The following is a 25,848-nucleotide window of genomic DNA, read 5'->3' on the forward strand; positions in this document are numbered from 1 at the left end:
GCAGGAGTTGGGCACAGTCCACAGGACCAACAGTCCATGGGTGTCCCAACTTGGTCCCCAAATCCTCAGGTGGGTGGCGGCCCTGCAAAAATTACCGCCACCTAAACAATTCCACCATGCCCAACCGCTACCTAATCCCACATGAACAAGACTTCATGGCCAACCTGCACAGCACAAAGGTTTTCTCAAAAATTGATCTTGTGCATGACTACCAGATTCCCATCCACCCGGACGACATTGGAAAGACGGCCATCATCACCCCATTCGGACTTTTTGAATTCCTCCGCATGCCATTGGGCTCAAGAACGCAGCACAAACCTTCCGACGCTTGATGAACGTGGTGGGAAGAGACTTGGACTTTGTGTTCATTTTCTCGGTTGCCATACTCATAGCAAGCAAGGACCGTGAAGAACACAAAGATCACCTCTGCAGACTCTACACATGCCTGTCCGACTTCGGCCAGTTTGGGAAAGACTCCATGCAATTCCTGGGCCACACCTTCACCGCAGATGGGGCAACACCATCAATGGAAAAAGTCGCAGCCGTATGCCAGTTCACCCGCCCCAACACCCACAAAGGCCTCTAGGAATTCACCAGAATTCACTGTTCACCATGATGTCAGCCAAATGCAAGATTCTGGCTTGGACAGAGGAGGCCGAAGTGGTTTTCATCGCAGCTAAGAATGCCCTGGCCAACGCCAGCTTGCTGCTACACCCCAAATCAGATGTGCCCACACCCTTGACTGTTGATGCATGAGCAACAGTCATCAGGGGCATCCTTGAATAGTCCATTGATAGTCAGTAGTAGCTGTTAGCCTTTTTCAGACACCATCTACACCCCAAGTAGCTTAAATACAGCATGTTTGGCACTCTACCTTGCAATTAGACATTTCCGCTTCTTTCTGGAAGGCAGGCCATTCAGGATTTTTACTGACCACAAGCCCCTCACACATGCCTTCTCTAAGGTAAACGATACCTGGTCAGTGCACCAGTAACGCCACCTATTGTACATAACAGAGTTCACCACTGCCATCCGGCACCTCACCAGTAAGGACAATGTTGTGGCTGACACCCTCTCTCGACCCACCATTCAAACCTTGTCCCCCTGGCTGGACTATTCCCAAATGGCGCAGGCCCAAAAAGAAGACATGGCAGGTACTTCGCACAGTCATCAGTAGCCTCCGCTTCGAACCCATCAGCCTGTCAGGCAGCTCCAACACACTGCTGTGCAATGTTTCCACTGGCTCACCATGCCCAGTTTTATTGTGACATCCATCACCTCACCCACCAGTCCATAAAAACTACAACCCACATGGTGGCGGAGAGGTTCGTATGACTCAGCCTGAGAAAGCAAGTTGTCCACTGGCCTGCAATTGCACCCAGTGCCAGACATCCAAGGTCACTGACATGTCAAGACCCCCGTCCATCAGTTTGACCCACCGAAAATGAGATTTGAGCATATACATGTTGACATCTTGGGCCCGCTACCTGTCTACTGGGATGCTTGGTACCTGATAGTGGTGATAAACCGCACCACAAGATGGCCAGTAGCCATCTCGTTAAAAGACACCTCCACTGATTCCTGTGCCGAGGTTTGGGATACCAGTTCACATAACCACCAACAGAGAGGCAGAATTTACATCGGCACTGTGGACACAGCTAGCAACTCTCCTGGGCATTAAAGTGCACCACACTGCTTCCTTCCACCCACAATACAACAGCCTCGTCGAACACTTCCACAGCCACCTGAATTTTGCTCTCATGGGCTATTTAACCAGCCCCAGAGGGGTGGATGAGCTCCCCTGGGTCCTACTGGGCATCCGAATTGCACTAAAAGAGGTCCTGCAGGCCTCCTTTGTGGATTGGTTTATGGCACCCCACTAATCCTGCCAGGTGAATTCTTCCCACTGTCCCAAGACCCAGGTACCGAGGGGTGAGCAGAGTTTCAGAAACTATGTGACAGGTTAGCCTCCTTCACATCCCCTACATTCCCCTCTCCCACCATAGGTGTCTGTCCACATCCGTTCCTCAGGAATTATTAATCGCAGATTTTGTTTTTGTCCACCGTTGTCCACATTCCAGCCCCCTCCAACAATCTTATGAAGGCCTGTACAAAATCCTGCGCAGCACAGGCAAAACATTCACACTGGACATTATGGGTAGGGAGGAACTGTTCACAGCTGACCAGCTGAAGCCCACACATCGCCTCAGCCAGCCAGTTCTGCCAGCGTGACCCAAGCACCGGGGATGACCTCCCAAGGGTCTGGTCCCACTCGCTCAGGGGTAACGGAATACTGGAGCTGGTTCTAGGGGATGGGGGTTGTATGGTGGGGCACACTGAGATGAAGGCAAACCGGCTCTGCACTGTTACAGCGTAGCAGATGAACAGCCACATCAAGATGGCACCGCTGGGTGCATCTTCTCCCTTGCTGAAATGGACTGCACATGCACACTTGGCTGCATCCTGACGTCACCGCCCACACATGAGTGGGTCTTATGGGCTGCCTAATAATTTGCAGCATGGGCTTTACAAAATAAAACTGTTGGAACTGCAAGTGACTTACCATGTGGGGTCTCCTTATTTCACTTACCTTAGTAGCTACCACTACAGTGCAATATTAACAAATATATGCTGAATATGAGTAGAAAAGAATTTAAAGTAAAACTAAAAACTAAAGCTAAAACTAACTATATAAATTAAACCACATTGCAATATTTAAAAAGCTAGATGAAGATTTAAAGAGATGGTTATCATATTCATTGGGAGAGTTACTGTATTAAAATGAATATTTTTCCAAGAATTCAATATTTATTTCAAACTTTATCTATATCGATACCTCAAAAAAAAATTCAAGATATAAATAAACAAGTTAGGAAATTTTTTTGGAAAGGGAAAATGACAAGAAAGTCATTAGAAAAATTAACATAGATATGTGAACAAGGGGGTTTACAACTTCCTAATTTAAAAAAATTATTACAAGACAGCACAATTACAATTTTTAGTTTCTGTTTGTTAAAACCAAATCATCCTGGGTGGACACTGAATTAAATAATATAGGAGAAACTATACCAGAAGAATTTATTTATTAATGGAAATCAAAAGATGCCCCAAATAAAAAAAAAATTGCTTTGTATTTGGAATAAAGTTAAATTAGATATTGATGAAAATATTCTTTTGTTAAAACCGGCATTAATGAATCCTTTATTAATTGTTTCAAGATACTTTTTTCTTAAATATATGGAATAATAAATGAATTTTAAAACTAGGTGATTGTTATGATATTGGTAGATTGATGTCTTTTGATCAATTAATAATTAAATATGATATTCCTCATAATATTTTGTTATTTTCAGTTGAGAGCTTATTTGAGACAGAAACTAGGATCAGAATTGGTTTTGAAATACCTTTCAAATTTAGAGCAAATTATAGTTAATGGGATGACTAAAAAGTTTATTTCAATTGTGTATATTTTGTTACAAGAACAAGCACCTAAGATAGGGTTTTTTTAATTCAAAAGAAAGGTTGGAACAAGATTTAGATGCAATAATAAATCAGTAGGACTGACAAAATTTATGTAAAGAAGTTATAAAGATTACTTCATTATAATTTTCTGCATCAATTGTATATTACACCTCAAAAACTGAATAGATGGAGATCAAATTTATTAGATCAATATTTTAGATGTGGAACAAAAATTGGAACTTTTTTCATTCTACATGGTCTTGTACAAAGGTTAATAAGATTAATTTTGAAGGAAGAAGGCCAAGGATTTTGTTGAAAAGCATGGGCAAAGAAAAGGTCATGGAAATTAACATTGTTTCAGGGTTCGAGGCTGCTGGAATGCACAGCAGCAATTTGTGTGATCTCCCAGGCATATAAAGAAAAGATCCTACATCAAAATTATGCAGCTTGGTGGTCATATCTGAGGTAGGTTTATATACCAGAAGATAGCTCAGCTAGTGATGCTAATTGGTTTAGATGTACTAAAGGCTCTGGAAAGAATAGAAGTAAGGTACACAATCCTTTATCCAGACATCTAAAATCTAGAAAGCTCCAAAATCTGGCATTTTTTTTTCCAGCAGAGGGAGAGAGAAAGAGACAGCAGCATGACTAGGTTGGGTGGGGGGGAGGTGGGGGGGAGAGACGTCAGCGCAACTAGGTTGGATGGGAGGGAGAGACGGGAACATACCTTGGGTGGGCGAGAGGGGGGGGGGAGAAAGACGGCAGCGCATCTTGGGTGGGTGGGGGGAGGAGAGAGAGATGGCAGTGCAACTCGGATGGGCGAGGGGGGAGAGAGACGGCAGCGCGATTTGGATGGGCGAAGGGGAGAGAGAAAGCAGCATGACTGGAAGGGGGTTGGTATGGCAGCATGATTCAGGTGGGCTTAAATCTGGGGCAGCTGACTTTTGTTCTAAAATCCTGAAAAAAGAATTGAAATTCGGAACACACTGTCCCCCAAGGGTTCCAGATAAAGGATTGTGTATCTGTAATACCTTACACTCTCAAAATTATACTTGGATGGACAATCAATGGACCATTAGAAAGAAAGAATGATAATGCTCAGAAGCAGCAGCAAGTGTCAATATATCTGTTGTGAAACTCAACAAACCAATGAAATAACCATTCAAGAAAGTTTTTCTGAATGCCTCGATAATTACTGAAGCGCTCAAAAGAACACAAACAGAAAATCTTGCTGACAAAAATAAATCAAGAGCATCTAAACTAGCACTAAAGGAATTCTTTTCATCAAAAATGGACGAAAATGAAATATTAGAAGATGCTGTAAATACTGCTGGTGATTATTCCTGTGAAGCCAAATCTGTGGCTGGAATGAAACAAATGTCTAGGAATAAATCAGAAAGTAGCTTTTGTGGCCCAGATCCACCAGCAGATAAGATCAATAAAGAAATCTTGCAGCACATTTTAAAATGGGCGAATGCAGAAAATTGTGCCGATGGTATAAAAGAGCATTTGATTAACAATAGGATGCAACTACCTTCAGAGGACAAAATGTTGAAAAAGGACTTAGAAATATTGGATATTCCAGAAAACAGTGAACAAAAGATTTTTTAACTTTGTACTTGGAAACAAAACTGATTTTCCGAAAGATGTGAACAAGTCTGAAGATTCTTCAGTTTTGAAAGAAACCAATAGAAAAAAAACCAGAGAGGAGATGACAAGAATGGAGGGATAATTTTAAAGAGAATTCATAAAGCCAAGCAGAAGAAAAGAATAACAGTTAAAGAAACAAATGCTCTTATTGAAGAAAGGGATTTATCCTTGTCAAGATGCATACAGTTGGAAGAGGAGATACATTTTTTGAAAGAGGTCAATTCATTGTTTAATGATGCAAGACAACTGACGATGAAAAACAATAAAGAATGTACCATGAAGGCCCAGTTAACGATGCAGAAGAAAAAGAAAAGGATGAACAACCCTATTGTTGTAAAGGTTAAAGAATATCAGATGGTTGAAGAAGCTGTTCAATAGATAATAAATCACATCCAAATCTTTAAAAAAGGCCCATATTGTGCCCTCAGGAAAGTGAATACCTTGGAAATTTAGAATACTATTCAAGCACTGGATAGTGCCAGGGTAAACTTGCAAGTGGATTAAAGTTAAAACTGACATTCTGAACAGACCAATTACAAAATCTGTCTCTTACAAGAAGCTTTAATAATGGACTTGCACTTTCTTTTTAAATTTAACCGATATTTACTATGTTCGATTTTTTTTATTTGCAATGGTAATTTATATATACACACACACACATATATATATATATATATATATATATATATATAAATATACATATATCTTTGGCTTGGCTTCGCGGACGAAGATTTATGGAGGGGGTAAAAAGTCCACGTCAGCTGCAGGCTCGTTTGTGGCTGACCAGTCCGATGCGGGACAGGCAGACACGATTGCAGCGGTTGCAAGGGAAAATTGGTTGGTTGGGGTTGGGTGTTGGGTTTTTCCTCCTTTGCCTTTTGTCAGTGAGGTGGGCTCTGCGGTCTTCTTCAAAGGAGGCTGCTGCCCGCCAAACTGTGAGGCGCCAAGATGCACGGTTTGAGGCGTTATCAGCCCACTGGCGGTGGTCAATGTGGCAGGCACCAAGAGATTTCTTTAGGCAGTCCTTGTACCTTTTCTTTGGTGCACCTCTGTCACGGTGGCCAGTGGAGAGCTCGCCATATAATACGATCTTGGGAAGGCGATGGTCCTCCATTCTGGAGACGTGACCCATCCAGCGCAGCTGGATCTTCAGCAGCGTGGACTCGATGCTGTCGACCTCTGCCATCTCGAGTACCTCGACGTTAGGGGTGTGAGCGCTCCAATGGATGTTGAGGATGGAGCGGAGACAACGCTGGTGGAAGCGTTCTAGGAGCCGTAGGTGGTGCCGGTAGAGGACCCATGATTCGGAGCCGAACAGGAGTGTGGGTATGACAACGGCTCTGTATACGCTTATCTTTGTGAGGTTTTTCAGTTGGTTGTTTTTCCAGACTCTTTTGTGTAGTCTTCCAAAGGCGCTATTTGCCTTGGCGAGTCTGTTGTCTATCTCATTGTCGATCCTTTCATCTGATGAAATGGTGCAGCCGAGATAGGTAAACTGGTTGACCGTTTTGAGTTTTGTGTGCCCGATGAAGATGTGGGGGGGCTGGTAGTCATGGTGGGGAGCTGGCTGATGGAGGACCTCAGTCTTCTTCAGGCTGACTTCCAGGCCAAACATTTTGGCAGTTTCCGCAAAGCAGGACGTCAAGCGCTGAAGAGCTGGCTCTGAATGGGCAACTAAAGCGGCATCATCTGCAAAGAGTAGTTCACGGACAAGTTTCTCTTGTGTCTTGGTGTGAGCTTGCAGGCGCCTCAGATTGAAGAGACTGCCATCCGTGCGGTACCGGATGTAAACAGCGTCTTCATTGTTGGGGTCTTTCATGGCTTGGTTCAGCATCATGCTGAAGAAGATTGAAAAGAGGGTTGGTGCGAGAACACAGCCTTGCTTCACGCCATTGTTAATGGAGAAGGGTTCAGAGAGCTCATTGCTGTATCTGACCCGACCTTGTTGGTTTTCGTGCAGTTGGATAATCATGTTGAGGAACTTTGGGGGACATCCGATGCGCTCTAGTATTTGCCAAAGCCCTTTCCTGCTCACGGTGTCGAAGGCTTTGGTGAGGTCAACAAAGGTGATGTAGAGTCCTTTGTTTTGTTCTCTACACTTTTCTTGGAGCTGTCTGAGGGCAAAGACCATGTCAGTGGTTCCTCTGTTAGCGCGAAAGCCGCACTGTGATTCTGGGAGAATATTCTCAGCGACACTAGGTATTATTCTATTTAGTAGAATCCTAGCGAAGATTTTGCCTGCAATGGAGAGCAACGTGATTCCCCTGTAGTTTGAGCAGTCTGATTTCTCGCCTTTGTTTTTGTACAGGGTGATGACACACACATATATACACACACATATATACACACACATACAGACACACATACAGACACACATACAGACACACATACAGACACACACAGACACACACGCATACATACACACACATACATACACACACACGCACAGACACACAGAAACACATACATACACTCAGACACACGCGCAGACACAGAAACACACACTCATACACACACACTCATACACACACACTCATACACACATACTCTCTTTCTCTCTTTGGCTTGGCTTCGCAGACGAAGATTTATGGAGGGGTAAATGTCCATGTCAACTGCAGGCTCGTTTGTGGCTGACAAGTCCAATGCGGGACAGGCAGACACGGTTGCAGTGGTTGCAGGGGAAAATTGGTTGGTTGGGGTTGGGTTTTTCCTCCTTTGCCTTTTGTCAGTGAGGTGGGCTCTGCGGTCTTCTTCAAAGGAGGTTGCTGCCCGCCGAACTGTGAGCCGCCAAGATGCACGGTTTGAGGCGATATCAGCCCACTGACGGTGGTCAATGTGGCAGGCACTAAGAGCTTTCTTTAGGCAGTCCTTGTACCTCTTCTTTGGTGCACCTCTGTCACAGTGGCCAGTGGAGAGCTCGCCATATAACACGATCTTGGGAAGGCGATGGTCCTCCATTCTGGAGAGGTGACCTACCCAGCGCAGTTGGATCTTCAGCAGTGTGGATTCGATGCTGTCGGCCTCTGCCATCTCGAGTACTTCGATGTTAGGGATGAAGTCGCTCTAATGAATGTTGAGGATGGAGTGGAGACTTCATCCCTAACATCGAAGTACACACATACACATAAGGGTTAAAATGCAAGTTACAAGCAGATTCTGCAAGCAGTCTAGGAAGATGTTTACAATCTTTGAATGTCTCCATAGAAACGTTTTCTTAGCCAAGGTCTCTCTCTGAATGTTTAAGATAATGATCAGTTATGGAATTTCATTTCTTTCAAAGAAGCTGTTGTAATAATATAGTAATTGATACAAGGTTTAATAAACAGTGAAAACTCAACTCAAATTTAGTATGGACTATTTGTTTGAACGAGGCATAAACTACAACAGGAAAATAGTCACAATACCAGGAGAAACTTAGCAAACTAAAATAAAACTACAACAATAAATATTCTTTTTTTAAAATCTCGAGATGCTGGAAATCTAAAAGCAGGAGAGAAAGTGGTAGAAAACTCAGATTAGGGAGCATCTGTGGAAGGAGAAGTAGCATTATCAATGTGAAATATTAACCATTTCTCTTTAACAGGTATTGCCTCGGATCCAGAATATTTCCATTTTTATTTCCAATAACCACATTCACAATGCAACTCCAAGACTGAAAGGATGATAAGGGCTTGTCAATTTAGTTATTCAAATACAGTATAGTAAATTTGAAGCTTTTAAAAAAAAAAGTAGTGAAAACATTCAGCCAATGTGATATTTGGATATGCAGGTAATGTGAGACTAACAGAGAGCCTGGCAGGGGAGACAATCCAACTGTGAATATAATCACAGGAAATAAATATATACTGTAATGACAGACAAAACCTACTCCTGATTTTGAAATCCATTATTAATTCAAGGTCAGCTCAGCAGAAAAGTGAATACCTGCTTAGTTGTTTACGTTTCTCAGTGGAAAAGGACTGTGTCTTTCTCTGATTAGCTACGATAAAAGGTTTTTAAAATAAAAATTTCAACGAACAGTAAATCTTCTCAGACAAAAAAAATCCTCCTTTTTTTTGGATAAAAACAGGAACTAGTACAAGGAAAGAAACTTGCGAGTTTCAGCTCTGCAAATTTTGAATACCATTCCTGCTGTGGAACAACACAGGAATATTTATTTTCCAGAACTTTATTTTATCACCGATAACTCAAGTAAATACAGGATGCAAGAGGCAAAATGAAAAGGTCAGTCCTTATTCAAATTTGTTCAGCTGAACTATACCAATGAAATTGAGATGCATTTTTTTTTCTTTTTATTGTAAAAAGGCCTTGAACTTTTTTTAAAACTCTATGTTGGTAAATATCATCAATGCATTTGGAAAAACTATTGTCAGTTTGATTTTAGTGAATTGGTTACTTAAATTGCATCAGAGACACCAGAAGTCTCCCTACCATCATTTGCACAAGCTCACTTTAATTGAGACAGCACAAGTTCTTCAAATGGTTTGCCCAATAAGGGACACAATTTCAATTATTTTCTAAATCGCATAAAAGGTTTTTAAAAATTGCCTTTGAGAGAGTGTGAATTACTGTAGAGGTTTGCCCAAATGATCTCAGAACTACAATAAACAAATGAAGTCATTCTTGGAGTGGTGTGGTTAGCACCTCGCTATTACAGTGCCAGTGACCAGGATTAAAATTCAACACTGAAAGGAATTTGTACATTCTTTGCATTTCTGCACAAGTTTCCACTGGTTGCTCCCACCCTTCAAAGCATACTGGGGTTGTCGGTTAATAGGGGTATTTGTGTGGTTATGGGCTCATGGGCCGGAAGAACCGGTTACAATGCTGTATGTCTAAATTTAAATGTAACCATCCCTCTGGCCCCTCATCCTTTTCCTCCTTGTGAAATGCAATCCATTATACCTTGCAAGCTGAAAATGTCATTTGTAAATAGATTGTACAACCTGAACTGGTTCTGCGATGTAGCCATTCCATAGGAAGTTTTCAGTGGCAATAGGCAACATGAGAACTTCAGTTACTCTGTTACCATCCTGTACAAAGTCAGTTACTGCTGTATAGAAAACAGATGATCGGGAGCATATGCCTCGATTGCAAGGTACTTGGTGTAGATCCACATGGCATGATGAAAGGGCAAGATTTGAACCTGAATATCCTGTACTTGGCGAATCTAGACAGAATGATATATTAATGTTAGTAATCTTCAACTTTAACATATTGCAACCACTGAAAGTGAAATTGCAGACATATCTGTACATTAGGAATAAGCAGTCAATGCAAGATATAAAGAGGTGATGAGTCAGCACATTAGAGGGGCATAACCTCTTACTCAATGTCCCAAAATCAAGAAGTAGAAATTCTGCCAGGCCTGTAGGAAAAAGCATCTCAGGGTTGTATCTAATATCATGTATGTACTCTGAAAATAAAAAGTGAGCAATCCAGTGCTCATTGTGGAATCATCTGTGGAGAGGGTGAGCAAATTTCAAATCTTGGGAGTCAACATCTCGGAGGACCCTTCCTGGATTGTGATCATGAAGAAAGCATGTCATTTCTCTACTTCTTCAGGAGTTTGCAGGCCTTGGTATGACATCAGAAACCTTGGCAAACATCAATGGATGTGTAATGGGAAGTGTGCAGACTGGTTGCATCACAGTCTGATATGGGGGCATTAATACTTCTGAGTGGAAGGCCCAGGAAAAAAAAAATGTCATTGACACAGCCCAGTACATCACAGGAAAAACTCTCCTCATCACTAAGAAAATCTACATGGAACACTGCCATCAGAAAGCAGCAACAATCAACAAGGATCCGCATCACCTAGGACTTGCTCTGTTCTCACAGTTGCCATCGAGATATGGGTGCCACAATGTTCATACCACCAGTTTCAGGAACAGTTGCTACCCCTCCACCATCAGAGTCCTACACAACAAACTCAATCAGACTCATTTAAGTTTTTCAGATTTTAGATTCAGATTCCAGATTTATTGTCAGGGTACATAAATGACATCACATATAATCCTCAGATTCTTTTTCCTGTGGGCCAGCAGGAATTACCACTTATTGGTAGTATTAAAAAAAACTGTACACAATGTACACATGTAAACACAAAGAAATGTAAACAACTGACTATGCAATACAGAGAGGGAAAAAAAATAAAAAACAAAAATAAGAGTACTTAAATGAGTCCCTGATTGAGTTTGTATTGAGGAGTCTGATGGTGGAGGGGTAGCAGCTGTTCCTGAACCTGGTGATGCGAGTCTTGTTACACCTATACCTCTTTCCCAATGGTAGCAGCAAGAACAGAACAGGTGAGGGATGGTGTAGATCATTGATGATTGTTACTGCTCTCTGACAACAGTGATCACTGTAATCTTTATGGTGGGAAGCGGTTTCTCTATGATGTCCTGGACTGTGTCCACTATTTTTTACAGGGTTTAATGCTCAAGGCTATTGGTGTCCCCATTCTAGACCATGATGCAGCTGGTCAGCACACTTTCCACCACAGATGAAATTTGCCAGTGCTTCTGGTGTCATACCAAACCTGTGCAAACTCCTGAGGAAGAAGAGGCACTGACTTGCTTTCATCACAATGCCATTGGTGTGTTGGGTCCAGGAAAGATCCACTGAGATAGTGACTCCCAAGTACTTAAATTTGCTCACCCTCTTCACTTCTGATCTCCCAATGATCACTGGATGCACACATCTGGTTTTCCCTTCCTGAAGTCAACAATCAGCTCCTTTTTCTTGATGACATTGTGTGATGTTATTGTTGGTGAACTATTTGACCAAATTTTCAATATCCCTCTTGCCTGCTGACTCATTGCCCTTTTTTGATACAACCCTCAGCAAATTTATCAATGGTGTTGTTGTCATATGGAACCACACAATCATGGATGTATAGTGAGTTGACCAGGGGCTAAGAACGTAGCCCTGTGGTGCTCCAGTACTGATGGAGATTGTGGAGGAGATGTTCTTACCAATCCTTAAGGATTGTGGTCTGTGGGTGAGGAAATCCATGATACAATTATGCAATGGAGTGTTGAGTCGAAGGTCTTGGAGCTTGCTGATAATTTTGAGGGGATAATGGTGTTAAATGCCAAACTGTAGTCGATAAAGAGCATCCAGATGCATTCATTTTTGCCGAGTAGGTGTTTCATGGCTTTGTGAGGAGCCAGAGAGAAGACATCTGCCGTAGACCTGTTCCTACAATAGGCGAATTGGAACAGGTCCACGTCACCACTCAGACAGGAGCTGATATGCTTCAGTGCCAGCCTTTCAAAACACTTCATCACTATTAATGTGAGTGGCACTGATCGGTAGTCATTAGTTAAAAATGGTGCCAGCAACCAGGCAACTTTCTACAGGTTGCAGAAGATCTTATTCCCTTGACTGTTAAATTAATATTTAAGGTTTCTTACTATTTATTCATACAATTTATGATTAAATATTTATTTTCTGTATTTCACAGTTTGCATTTCTCTTTTGTATATGCATCCTTTCTTGAGTACAGATTTTGTGCATTACCAATAAGTAGAAATTCTGCCTAGCCTGCAGGACAAAGAATCTAAGGGGTGTATGTGATGTCATGTATGTACCCTGATGGCTCTCATAATAATGGCGGTGGCCTGTGGTGGTTGAGGGCGGGTACACAGGGTGGGGGGTGTGGGTGGGTTCGGGGGTGTGTGCGTGTAATGTCCTTGAATCTGGTGGTGCATTTACTCATTCAGGTCAATTTTCTTCCTTACTGGAAGGGGTGGGGTGAAGGGGTGGGGGGGGGGGGCGCGGTGGAAAGAAAGAGAGTGAAAGTAAATGTGAACTTTGAAGATTCAGGTGCAGTTGATTGGCAGTGCATTGTGAACTGCAGGCTAATGAAAAGACCAGATTATAAAATCAATCTAACTCCAAATGCCAGTAGAGTAAATGGGTGGACCCCTCAATTTCAAAGATTAGAGAATTGTAACCTGGGAACTTCAATCCACACATGTACACAGAAGAAATGGCAAGACTTTAGTATGTTTCACAAACTAGCTTATTTAAGGACAAATCTGCATTCTAACACACTGCAGTTAATAAATTTCACGGCCAGCCTATTGTTGGGTGCCACCAACTTTTCAGCATATTTAACAATCTTTCAGTGAGCTTTGCAATATGACAAAAGGCATAAAAAATTTGCCCCATGCTTGGAGGGCATGTAATCCACAAACTCAACCACTCTGTGCTCAGCTCTACAGCTGCACTGATACTTTGTTTTTTTTTTTAAAAGCCAAAAACAACAGTATACATCTTTGAATTAAAGAGAGATAATAAAAAAAACAGATAATAAATATTCATAAGTCATCCTGGTGCACAAAAAGCAACTTCTCAATATTGCAGACAATCTATTTGTGGTGTCCGAGCAGACTCTGATTAGTGTGATGAGGGGAGGTGTTAGAAAGAAACTGCTCTGAACCTTCTGCTCGAAAAGAAGTTGTGACCAGGGTGTTGGGGGTCCTTATGAAATTAGTTACCTTCTTGAGGCAACACTTCACATATATGTCTTTAATCAATGGGAGGTTAGAGCCTGTGATTGACTTTCTGATGTTTGTTACCTTCTGTAGTTGAATTCCCAAATCAGGCTGTGATACAACCTACCAGTATAGTGCACATATAAAAATTTCACAGAGTATCTGATGACATGTCAAATCTCCTCAGACTCGTTAGAAAGTAGAGGTATTGATTTGCCTTCTTCATGGTTTCCTTGATGTGCTGGCTCTCAGAGAGGTCTTCTGAAATATAGACTCCAAACAACTTAAAGATTCAAACCCTCTCTTCCTCTATCTCATTAATGCAGATAGGCATGTGGCCTCATTCTGCCTCCCCTTTCTAAAATCAACAAACCCCTTGGTCTTCATGATGTCCAGAGCAAGAATGCTGTTCTGACTCTGTCCTACCCGATTCCCAATCTCCATTCAATTTTCTGACTCATTAGTTAGTTATCGAGTTGGAGCCAATCTTAAACAGTTAAGAGTACACAGAGACTAAGGAAGAGGCCTTGGCTTGCCCGTGTTGATGGTCTGGGAGGAAGATGTGCTGCTGCAGATCTGCACTAATTGGGGTTTGCTGATGAGGACGTCGAAGATCCAATTGTAGAAGGATAAACAGAATCACAAATTCTTTAGTTTGGGAAATTTTGCTGGTTATGATGGTGTTGAAATCTGAACTGTAGTCACTGAACAACAGCCCAATATGGATGTTCTTGTGGTCTGGTGATCTAATGCAGAGTGGAATGCCAACGAGATGGGATCTGTTGTTGACCTGTTCTGATGATAGGCAAATCGAAATGAGTCCAGGTCCTTCTTGAGATAGAAATTGATTTCTTCCATATCCAACCTCAAAGCACTTCATCACAACATTGCCACTGACCAGTGGTCATGGGGCAGGTCATCTATGCCACTAGAATAATGGATGTCCTTTTAAAACAATTTGGGCTTCTGGCCGTTGTAATGAGAAGTTGAAGATATATCTGCAAAAAAATTCAGTCAGTTGGTTCACGCAGGTTTGAAGGACACATCGTCTGGGCAAAATGCTCTTTGAGGATGTCATCTAGATATTGAGCTACCCACTAATGAGAAAACATCCCCATTATTTACCCAACTTGTACAAGATCAGGATGTTATTCATTTCTATCAATTCTCCTCCCCAGCTAGTTTGTTCTAAAGGTAACAAACTCAGCTCATGTTGTTCCAAAAATAATCTTTATTCACAATAAAACCAAGTACAAAGAAAAACTTGCAAAATTCCTTTTTTTTTTAAATGCTTAGTATCATGTACATACTTCCCATCACTGTACATTAACCCTCTAATTTGCTATTTAGCAACTTTCGTCGACTGGAGGACTTCCCCTCCCATCTCAGCCCCTCAATGCGTGGTAGCGGACAGAATCGACACCCTAATTACGTCGATGAGATCCCTCATCCCAGTAGGCCACTAAATTTACTGTCCACCCTCACTGGTCCTTCAAACTTTTGATATGATCACAAGACGATATCAATTCAGTCAAGAATTCCACAGCGAGGATTGTAACCCTGAAAAAGCCCCATCTTCCTGAGTTCCATGGGGGTGGGAGCACACTATTGTCAAAAATCCATCAGCACCGGCTGGGGACAGACAAATTAAATGACTAATTGATGGCTGTAAAAGCTCATAAGCAGAGAAATTCAGCCGTGCTCTCAGCATCAGAACTGTAGAACATCCTGCCCGAATCATTGACAATTCTTTTTCTCCCACTGATGTTGCTCGACCTGCTAAATTCCTCCTGTAGACTGTTTGTTGGAACACACGTACATTTCTGGATAAGACACTGCATGAAGTTCTGATGTTTGACTGCACCTTGATCAGTCACAACTACAACACACCGGACAACACGAGCACTCTATAACAAACAATTCAAATTGACATTAGAAGAGATTACTACAACCAGCCTCCTTCTTCACTGTTGTTGCCAAAGATTTTTGAGAGCATTTGAAAGAATACATGCAGCATTCTTAGAAAACAGTGGAATAGAAAGAAGCAAAACACAACAGTCTGCAAACACAATGGTTAAAAAATACAATGTTAGAGAAACTCAACAGATCAAACAGGGGTAATTTATATACCAAGATAAAGATGCATAATAGACATTTCGGGCTTGAGCCCTTCATCAAGGTATGGAAAAATGTCGCAGGCACCTGGACAAAAAGGTAAGGGGGGGTGGGGAGGGGTTGGGGGAGGACCATGGTCCCAAAGGCAGGAGATAGTAGGTGGAGAAGGGATGGCAAGGTGAATAGAGAGGGAAGGGGGTGGAGAGCGGAAGAAGACAGGGGGAAGGGAATGGAGGGAGAATGAAGAGTAGGTTAGCAGTGGAATATTGAGTATAGAACCACAATTTATTATTTCTCTTCACCAACCACTTCCCTCAGATAGCAGCTCTGAACCATTAAACACCACCCTAGTCAAAAGGTCATGTCGAATCATTCTCACCTCATTTTGGAAAAGATAAGTCCCTGTGTGAAATACAGTATAAAGGTCTAACAGTAACTTTATAAAAAGGTTGAATTGGGAAATAGGAAACAATTAAATTTGCCTACCTTGATTAACTGTGTTAAGCAAAATTGTAAGTTTGCACTCATCTTCAGCTTGACTGAGCTCTTTGCAAGGAATAGGAACACTGCTTTCAAACACTAGTCTATGCTGTTTGCCGTCCTCTGCTATAGTTAAAGCCTCGGGGTGAATCTGGCAAATCAAACCACAGCAATCACAGAGTAGCTGTAAAGTCTGAAAATCAATGTTATGTGTAGCTTATTTATAAACCTGGTACCTGCTTTAAATTAAAACTCAATCTATACATACTGATGGCTGCAATTATAAGGCTCACCAGCAGATGTGAATATTAATAATATAAACATTCATGAATAGTGCATACTTATAAATACATAAAAATATTACCAATCCCCTGTATTCTAAATGAATGGATGCTGAATAAACTGGGAGTGGGAGTTGTCTTTCAGATACCATCCTTCACATTACTAAATAATGCTACTGCATTAACAATCATATAAAAGGGCAGGTTAAAAATAGGAAATGTTATTTTAGGACACATTCACAATCAACAAGAACTAGATAGAATGAGAAGCATCCGCATGCATAATGGCTTATTGTGAAATAAGCAGCCTAGCAAAGGTCAGTTTTTTTTTAACCATTTTGATTTTAAAGAATGGGAGTCAAGGCCTGATAAAACTGGTGATGGACTGTATTAATTAAATGCATTGCATAAAGAAATAAAACTTTTTTTTCTTTTTTTGAAATAAACTGTCATCCTCACAATAGCAATTTGGTCAGAAAAACAATAAAAAGTTGCAGGCAAACATACATTAATATATTTGAATAAAGATGATCGAGTGATAATGAAAGACAAGTTATACTAAAGTATGACCAACATAAGAGCTGGCATGTTGCCCACAAAGAAAAAGCCTGCAGGTATTAGAAACTGAAAAAATCCACAGAGAAAGAGAATTTTCTTCAATAAAATGCAAAGCGAGGTCATTACTGTAAAATCCCCATAATCCAGAATTCAAGTAACTAGCAGCCTCAAGCAACTGGCAAAAAAAAATTGCAGAAAATAAATGCTTGCACTTACACTTCAAAAGAAAGGATGCCATAGCAAGCTTAGCGGTTAGCGCAATGCTGTTACATTGCTAGCGACTGGGTTGTAAACTCAGTACTGAATGTAAGGTGTTTGTACATTCTCCTCATGTCTGCATGGGTTTCCTCCAAGGACTCTGGTTTACCCACACCAATAAAAACAATTTTATATTTTCTAATTTAAACCTTGAGCAAGGTAACAGGCCATTTTGGTCCATGAGACAGCGGCGCCCAATTTACACCTAATTAACCTACAACCTCTGTACGTTTTGAAGGGTGGAAGGAAACTAGAGTCCCAGGAGTAACAAATTCCTTACAGACAGCGTGGGATTTGAACCCCAGTCCCACTCAATAGCGTTGTAAAGGCGTTGCGCTAAATGTGGTTCAGGTTAATTGGGTGTAATTGTGCAGCATGGGCTCATGCTGTATCTCTAAATTTAATTCGGTAAAAAATACAAAAGTATAAAATTGGCACCCAACTAGTGGTCAGTTTGCCAATCCACGCAACACACAATCTCAAGCAACTGGAAAACTCTCTTGTTTGACATCTACCAAAACCCATAGGTGCTAAATACCAGGGATTTTACTGTAACTGTTTTACATATAAAGCAAAGTTTCTATCAGCTTCTTCTTTTGCCCCACCCCTCCGTTGCATTTGTGAAACATAAATACACAAGACTTTTTGTTGCCGAAATATATAGCTTTCCTTTGTATATTAACATTTAGTATGTTCTCAACCCCAATTCAATGTGAACATTAACTCCCTCTAACCAACATAGAACTAGCAAAAATAAGTGTGAGCATGGCTCATGGAACAAATGAGATTTTTCTCACTTAAAATTCGTACTTCTCTGGCCTATAAAATTTTAATTGTTTAATTAGCACAATAAGTTCAATAAAATGCAATACTTTTATTACATCAATTCCATGAAATATTCAAAAATGTGGAAAACCTGCTCCAAAGGGATCAACCACTCAGCCCTACAGATGGCAGCTCTGCATTAACTTTAAACAGCTTGTTAAAGGATCCAATGGTGCCTGTAAGTAAAATCATACATGGTGAGTGCCTAAGATGATGGCACCAGTATTTGGCAGCAGCCATGAGGGATTGCAGACTCCGGATCGGTGCAGGGAGATGGAGAAGCAGAGGGGACAACCAACAGGACAGTGACCGCGGAAGTGGGCCAGCGATGGACTCAGCGGCTGAGGGACCAACAGATTAGTGAATATGGCAGCAGACCAGCAATGGGCTCAGAGACTGAGTGACCCGCACCAGCTGTGGGCAACTTGCAGGCAGGGACCTGCACAGGCTGCGGGCTGCTGGACATTAGTTCACGAGAGCCAGGTATTGGAGCCAGGATTCAAGGATGCCGAAGTAGGAAGTGGTCCCAAAGGGACTCAGGAGCTGAATGTTTCCTCATCGTGTCAGAGGTTTGAATCCATAACTCGGGTTGCTGATGGATCATTCAGGAGCCTATACAGCTTCAGAGGCTGTCAGAGTGTTGAAGGCAAATCCATGGACACTCGGTGGCTCTGAAAGGACTCTGAAGGGACTCTCTTTTTCTCATACTGAAAGGGGTTCTGGATATACTAATGGTGAATCTAGCTGCCTTTCGACAGGAAAAAAGTTAAAGTGTTGCATTTCTAATGCATCATTACATGACAATAATGGAACTTTGAACCTTAAAGCTTCCAAAAGTGTTCAGGTATAATTAGATCTATTCAGACCCAACATAAATGCAGACGGGACCTACAGCTAGAACTGAAAGGAATTTCAGAAGTCCCTGCAAATTGTGCACACGATTAAGGTAATACACAAGAGCTATTGTAACGTAAGCAAAAGTAATTCTACATTAATTTTCTTTTTAAGAAAAGTAGCACAATTCTGTTCTTGCATCATTATTGTGGGAAAAAAAATACAGTTTATTTTTCTCACATCTGTGGGTATCATTGAATTCATAAAATCTGCCTGAAAATTTCCCAATTATTTTTTGGTAAAGAACTAATCATTTTTAGGCAGAATTCTATACAATAACAATTAGAAAAAAGCTTGCTGTAACTTTATGTAATATGTTTGTTTATTCAGCTGCTGCGTTCAGGGAAATTATTCCCAAATTCCCGGAATGCAGTCTTTCTAAGATTGGAATGGAAATGAGTGACTCATTCTCATTCTGAAATTTTACCTGCGGCACCCCTAGACATTATTGCTGACTGCCTGCAGTCTAAACTGAACTGCAGGTGGTCCGCAACAATGGCCTAATGAATGCAACATTAAAGTTGCACTGCAGGCAGTTAGTCTTAATGCACTGTATTCATACACTGGTCATCCTGTGTCAACAGCCACTTTGGAAGGTAAATAAAAATTGATGATGGGAAAATAACATTATTTTTTATGTTTAAAAAAAAAACATAATTGTTACTTCATACCTTAATCCCAGCAAAAAATTCTTTGCTTTCAGCCATGGGTCCTTGACTATCTGGACTATCCAGGTAAAAACTTAAGCTTCTACAGTAAATCTGTGAATTAATTAACAGATAAATATTACACAAAGCTCAGGTTAAAGTAAAACTCAAACTGCAAACAAAATAGCTTTGCCCATTAGTCAGCAATCTTCCCGAGTCACTAACCAGAATCCACTGTCTCCATGGGTGTCTTTTTTTTACTCTGGGTGGTGTCAATTTGGAACAATCCAATTTGCTCTGGTTGGATTTCTAATAAGATTTATTTTCATAATTATTAAAAAAGTATGTCCAATCAGTTGCTTCAGAGAATTAATTTGTTTTCCTTTCTTTTCAATGAAAATTTATTCCTTCATGTAGTTCAGAGGTGAGTAATATTGTAAATCAGTTTAACAAGAACGCAAGGGGATACGGACATTACTCGTGCTTAACATTCCCCAAACATGCTTAATTTCATCCAGCAGCACAATCGATTTTTAACTAAGAAGGGCCACCATTTTGTTTGTAGCCACTTTTACATTAAGAATTGAGCTTAATAAACAGTGCCCTATCCAAAATGTGTATCAAAAATATATTAACAACAAAATCATTCTTGGATGATGTTTTTTGAAAAAAAAACAAATTTCTTTCAATGATTTCAATGAAGTGAAAAAAAAACTTGCTGAGATTTTGTTTCTGGATACCAATTTACTGGTAATGCTTATTTTAAACAATTCACCAGGTCCAGATGGGTTGTTGAAGGAATGTGAGTGGAGTTTGTACAAAGGCTATAGCCTTCCAATGCTTCCTAGATACAAAGGAGAAATAGTAATTGATAAATATATCACCCATATTTAAAATAGGATGCTTGGACATATCAGATTCAGTTTACATCCTCTAGTTGGGAAAGTTTTTAAAAATAACACTATTTAAGGAAAGCATTAACAGACACTTGAACAATACTGAATAAATGAACAAGAACCACCGCAGAGTCATGAAAGGCAAATCTTTTTTGACTGACCCCACATGAATCTGTTGGTGAGGTAACAGAAGGCGATCTCATTCAGATAGGTGTTCAGATTCTTTTTTTTTAAATATTTTATTTATAATAACCATATGCAAAAATACAGTTTTCATATATCACAATGTAACAAAAAATTAATTAGATACATGTTGATATTATAGAGAAATAGGAAAAAAAGAAATTAAAAAAATCTAACACCCTTCCAAACCCCCCCCCCACAAACCACCCACCGTCAGACCAAAAATCTGATTCTTGTTAAGGGACCACACAAAAGACTGAAATTGAATGGTTAGAAGCATCACAGGTAGAAAATTTGCTTAAAGGCAAAAACAAAAGGGTAGTAGTAAATTGCTGTTTATTTCAGACTGGAAGATAGTAGATTGTTTTTATTCTGGGGTTAATACCAGGAGTTTCTCTTTCTTGAAATATTTCAATACTGTACTGTCATTGGATAAAATCTTCAACGACATGAAGATTGTCAGCAAGAAAAATAATAATGTGCAAGACCTGGATAAGTTAGCTGAATGGGTAAACAAGTGGTGAGTGAAATTTATTGCAGTGATGAGTGCTTTAACAAACCTGCTCAAAGCATATTCAAAAATGTGAACTTGAAAAGAGTGCAGAAATCAGAATCTTTAACAACCAAAGGATATGTGGAGAGAAAGGTGATGCTTATGCTTCAAGGGATTACAGATTTCAACAGCAAAATTAGACTGAGAAGTAGGGTTTCTTTTCTTAAAAGCAAACACATTTGAGAGATTAGATGCAAGATGGTGAATGGCAGGGTAAACAGTGATCATGTCACAGTGAGAAAAGGGTTCAAGGATTTAAGGGCAAAAGTTTTGCTGGGAGGGCAATTAACATTTAGCCATTTCAATTGATATGCATGTAAAATGTTAGCTTATTTAGTTAAAAGTAAACAATTCCTCCCCCTCCTTCTCTATGCGTACAGTCATCTATGGCTTATCTATTTATTGAACTCAATTCAAAATATTAAAGTAGGTAAAAACAATTTTTTTCTGAACATGACTCAGTGTTCAATTTTTTTTGAGAACCCCCCCCCCCTCAGTACATTCAGCTGCATTAAAGGACTGTGCATTTGGTACTACTGTATAAAAATCTGAAGAAAATTTTCCATTGAAGTCTAATTTTGCTTGCAGGTATTCAAGATGAATTATGCAAATCTATAGAGTATGGGTTTGGATACACCAATTTTGCAGATCCATATATTTTGTTTCTATTATTATTTTTCTTTCCAATTTCTGCCTTTCATCTTTTGTAAAACCATATAACCACTTACAGCACGGAAACAGGCCATGTCGGCCCTTCAAGTCCGCACTGGTTCACTTGAACAACTCCACTAGCTCCTCCGCAAACTTGGTACAATATTTCTGGTAATTTCCTGACTTTTTTCCAACTTTCAGATTTTCTTTGAATTTATATCGCTCAGGATTGTAAAACATTTTTTTGTGTACCTCTCTGCCTTATCTCTAGACTGTCTCCACTGCACTTCATCATAATAAAGATGTATGTTCAAAAGCTATTTTGGTAGTCATCTAGGTTATTTGAATGCAGGAGCTCTCCTTAAGGGAAAGCACCACTCCTCTAGTTTTTAAACATATTTGCAATTAGGAATTTGTGTACAAAATCTTCTGATTAAAGTTTTCCACTCTAATTTCAATAGTGTCAGATGCACAAGGGGTATTTTATTAACTAAGGTGTAATTTTTGCCAATGGCGTACCTGTCCGCCTTACAGCAGGCAAAAGTAATTTCATGTCATATGAACGCTGTTTTATTACAATGACATGAAATTGAATCTTGACAAAGATTTGAAGTGCACCCACACATGCAAACCTAAACCTGTAAGCAATGATCACAGGAAACTAAGTTATTCAATCAGGTTATCATTTTTTAAACCCTATGAAAATATCCCTTTCCATGTACAAATTAATGGCAGCATTGTAATTTTATTATCCTTTTCACTCCAATTTTCTTCTGTCCTAAGGACATTATATTTTTCCAACAAGCCCACCAGTTAGCACAGATTGTTGGACCATAACATATCGAGCATTGTCTGTAAGTAATTTGCATAATCTCCCTGTCTCCATGTGTGTTTCCTCCTGGTGTGCTGGTTACCTCCCAATCTCCAAAATCATATGGGATTTCTAGGTTATTTGGTGAGCATGGGCTCATGGGTCAGAATGACCTGTTACCGTGCTTTATCTCTACATTTAAAACAATGTCACGTTACAAACAAATTCTGAATATAAAATTTCTTTTTAAAACTAAATGAAACAGGAAACCTAAAGCTTTAGGCCCCATTGGCTTGTAGCTGGAACAGGAGTTTGCAGACACATTAGAGAAAAGCCCAGATCTGGCTTCCAACGTTAGTTGTGAATTCCAATGCGGATATATGGAACGGCATCCAATTGTTTAGAAGATTGTATAGAAAGGGAAAAACTGGGGAAGGTGATGAACAAAGACTAAAAACAAGGGATGCTTGAGACTGTGTTAGATTAGATATGCCATAGGGAAGGAGGTAAAGCCCAGTGGAAGAGAATATAGCCCTCAAATGTGTGTATTTTTAAAAAATAGCACAGGTTATGTGCCTCAATAAAAATCATCAACATTTCAAGCAAGTCAGGACAAATATACTCATGGTAAAAGTGAGCAGCTACAAGCCTGAACATGCAAGGTGTCCTCCTGTGGATCAGCCATTTCAGCAGGAAAAATACTACAGATATCATTCAGACATAATAACTTAATGCATGTTAAAAAAATACTTTCATCGATCTCTTTAAAATCTAATCTTTCTTTCACGTGAATATATAATGAGGCAACATACCCTGTCCCCAAGTCTGAGACTTATTCCATCCAACTCAATGAAAGAAAATATCTGGATTGTGGTTTCTCTCCGCAGTTCCTGTTTGGTTCCATCAGACAACACACGCAACCAAGTGATAATAAATCCAAGAGAACTATTTACTGCAGGACTCGCGAAAGAACACTTCAGGTAAACACTGCCATTATCTAGCTCAGCCACAACTTCAAGAGCAATTGGAGCTGGTGGATGTTTAGCTGGTAAGTAAAAACAATAACATAAAGCTTGTTGGCAGAAATCCTAAAATTAACTATGTACAGTAGGAAGAATTTTGATGTACAATATGACAAAAAATCATCATCATTCCATACTTTTTAAACATTGTAATTGCTCACGGTACCATTGATACAATTTGATAAAGATGGAATTGTATTCAAGTATTCTTCTTTGGCTTGGCTTCGCGGACGAAGATTTATGGAGGGGTAATGTCCACGTCAGCTGCAGGCTCGTTTGTGGCTGACAAGTCCGATGCGGGACAGGCAGACACGGTTGCAGGGGAAAATTGGTGGGTTGGGGTTGGGTGTTGGGTTTTTCCTCCTTTGTCTTAACCTTTCTGTATTTACACACATGCTCCCAACCTTCAGGAATTGCTGCATTCTCAAACATGGAAATGTTGAATGGTTTTCCCTTATACAAATCAGAAGTGCCAGAATTTTGTTTGAGCATCAATAATAATTTGTTAGGCCCTATGGATCTGCCAAGTCTCACATTCATTCCTGGTCCGAAATAATTTGAATGATTTGAATTAGGGCAGTTCGCCAGTTTGACTGCACACACCAAACTGTACTGCCTGGCTTCATTTATGTATAGTTCTGATAAAATGTTCCAGATACACACAGTAAACTCATATTCAAGGCTATCTCTGCCAAGTTAAATTGTTCAACTTATGCAAAGAGGAAAAAACGATGATTACTGCAGTATTTTTCTCCACATTATTTCAATACAACTGCTCTTTGGGGACCCGCATGACTTTCCTCTTGCAATTTCTTACTTTTACCCAAACTAATATAATAGTTTTTAAGAATATATATTCCTCACAACTGATCTTATCCATTACTTTTCATTTTTCAGGATGCAAACATTCTGGCAAAACAAATATTTATAGTCCCTCCTTCATTGCCCTTCAGAAAGTAATGGTATTTTTGAATTTGAAATATATCAATTTTTGTTTTGGTGGAATTTAAATTTATTACAACAATATAATGTGCCTATACTAAAGCATTTAATGAAGTTATGGATGAGGAAAAATAGAACGATAGGTTCTAAGGGTAAATTATTGACTTTAACACCGTTATATAATAATCAACTTATTCCTTTTTCAATGCATAATCAATGTTTATTGCATTGGAAATCGAAAGGTATAAAAAATTTGGGGGATTGTTTTAAAGAAGGTAAATTTTTATCTTTTAATCAAATGAGGGAAGATTTTGGTATTAATGAGAATTCTTTATTCGTTTATTATCAACTTCAATCTTTAGTAAAACAAATATTTGGTAGAGATATGATTTTACCTAAATTGACTAAGTTTGAATCTTTTCTTGTGATTGTACCAAAGAAGGGATATATTTCATTGATGTATCAAATATTACAGGAGAGTATGGAAAAAAAGGGATGGGAAAGATCTAAGATTAAATGGGAAAAGGATATTAATTTTATTTTTTCTGAGGATGACTGGTTAGATATTTGTCATGATAGTGTTACTCGAGTGATAAATGTTCGTTATGCAATAGTTAATTACAATTTTTTACATCAATTGTATTTAACACCTGAAAACTTTTTAAAAAATATGGTTTTAGTGAATCAGACTCTTGTTTTAGATGTGATAATTCGGTTGGAACTTTTTTTCATGCTGTTTGGTTATGTGTACATATACAATCTTTTTGGAAAGCAATACAATTGTTTTTGGAACATTTGTATAAGATTAAAATACTTTTAGACCCTACAATATTTTTGCTGGGTAACTTGAAGCCTTTGAAAGATTTGGGATTAGATAAATTTCAGATTGCTTTTATATATTTAGCTTTATATCTGTAGCAAAAAAAAAGTATAGCAAGTACATGGAAAAATACTAATGTGATTGATATTAACAGATGGCATAATGAGATGAAAACTTGTTTGGTAATGGAAAAAATCATGTATGTTTTACATGATAATTATTCTTTTTTTCTTAATAAGTGGTCTTTATATTCAGAATATTTACATTCAAATTTACTTTTATTAGATTTTAGTAAA

General features: G+C 39.6%; 1 protein-coding gene across 1 annotated transcript in view; it reads right to left on the minus strand.

Annotated features, from left to right (window-relative positions):
• The window catches only part of vwde (von Willebrand factor D and EGF domains), a 223,544-nt gene that overhangs the window by 182,072 nt on the left and 15,624 nt on the right, over positions 1 to 25,848 (minus strand). The window contains 4 exon segments of the mRNA XM_069929982.1: positions 10,059 to 10,282; positions 16,218 to 16,362; positions 19,699 to 19,788; positions 23,581 to 23,813. Coding sequence (XP_069786083.1) covers positions 10,059 to 10,282; positions 16,218 to 16,362; positions 19,699 to 19,788; positions 23,581 to 23,813 — 692 coding nt within the window.

Source organism: Narcine bancroftii, chromosome 1 (genome assembly GCF_036971445.1).
Source record: "Narcine bancroftii isolate sNarBan1 chromosome 1, sNarBan1.hap1, whole genome shotgun sequence".
NCBI classification, from domain to species: domain Eukaryota; kingdom Metazoa; phylum Chordata; class Chondrichthyes; order Torpediniformes; family Narcinidae; genus Narcine; species Narcine bancroftii.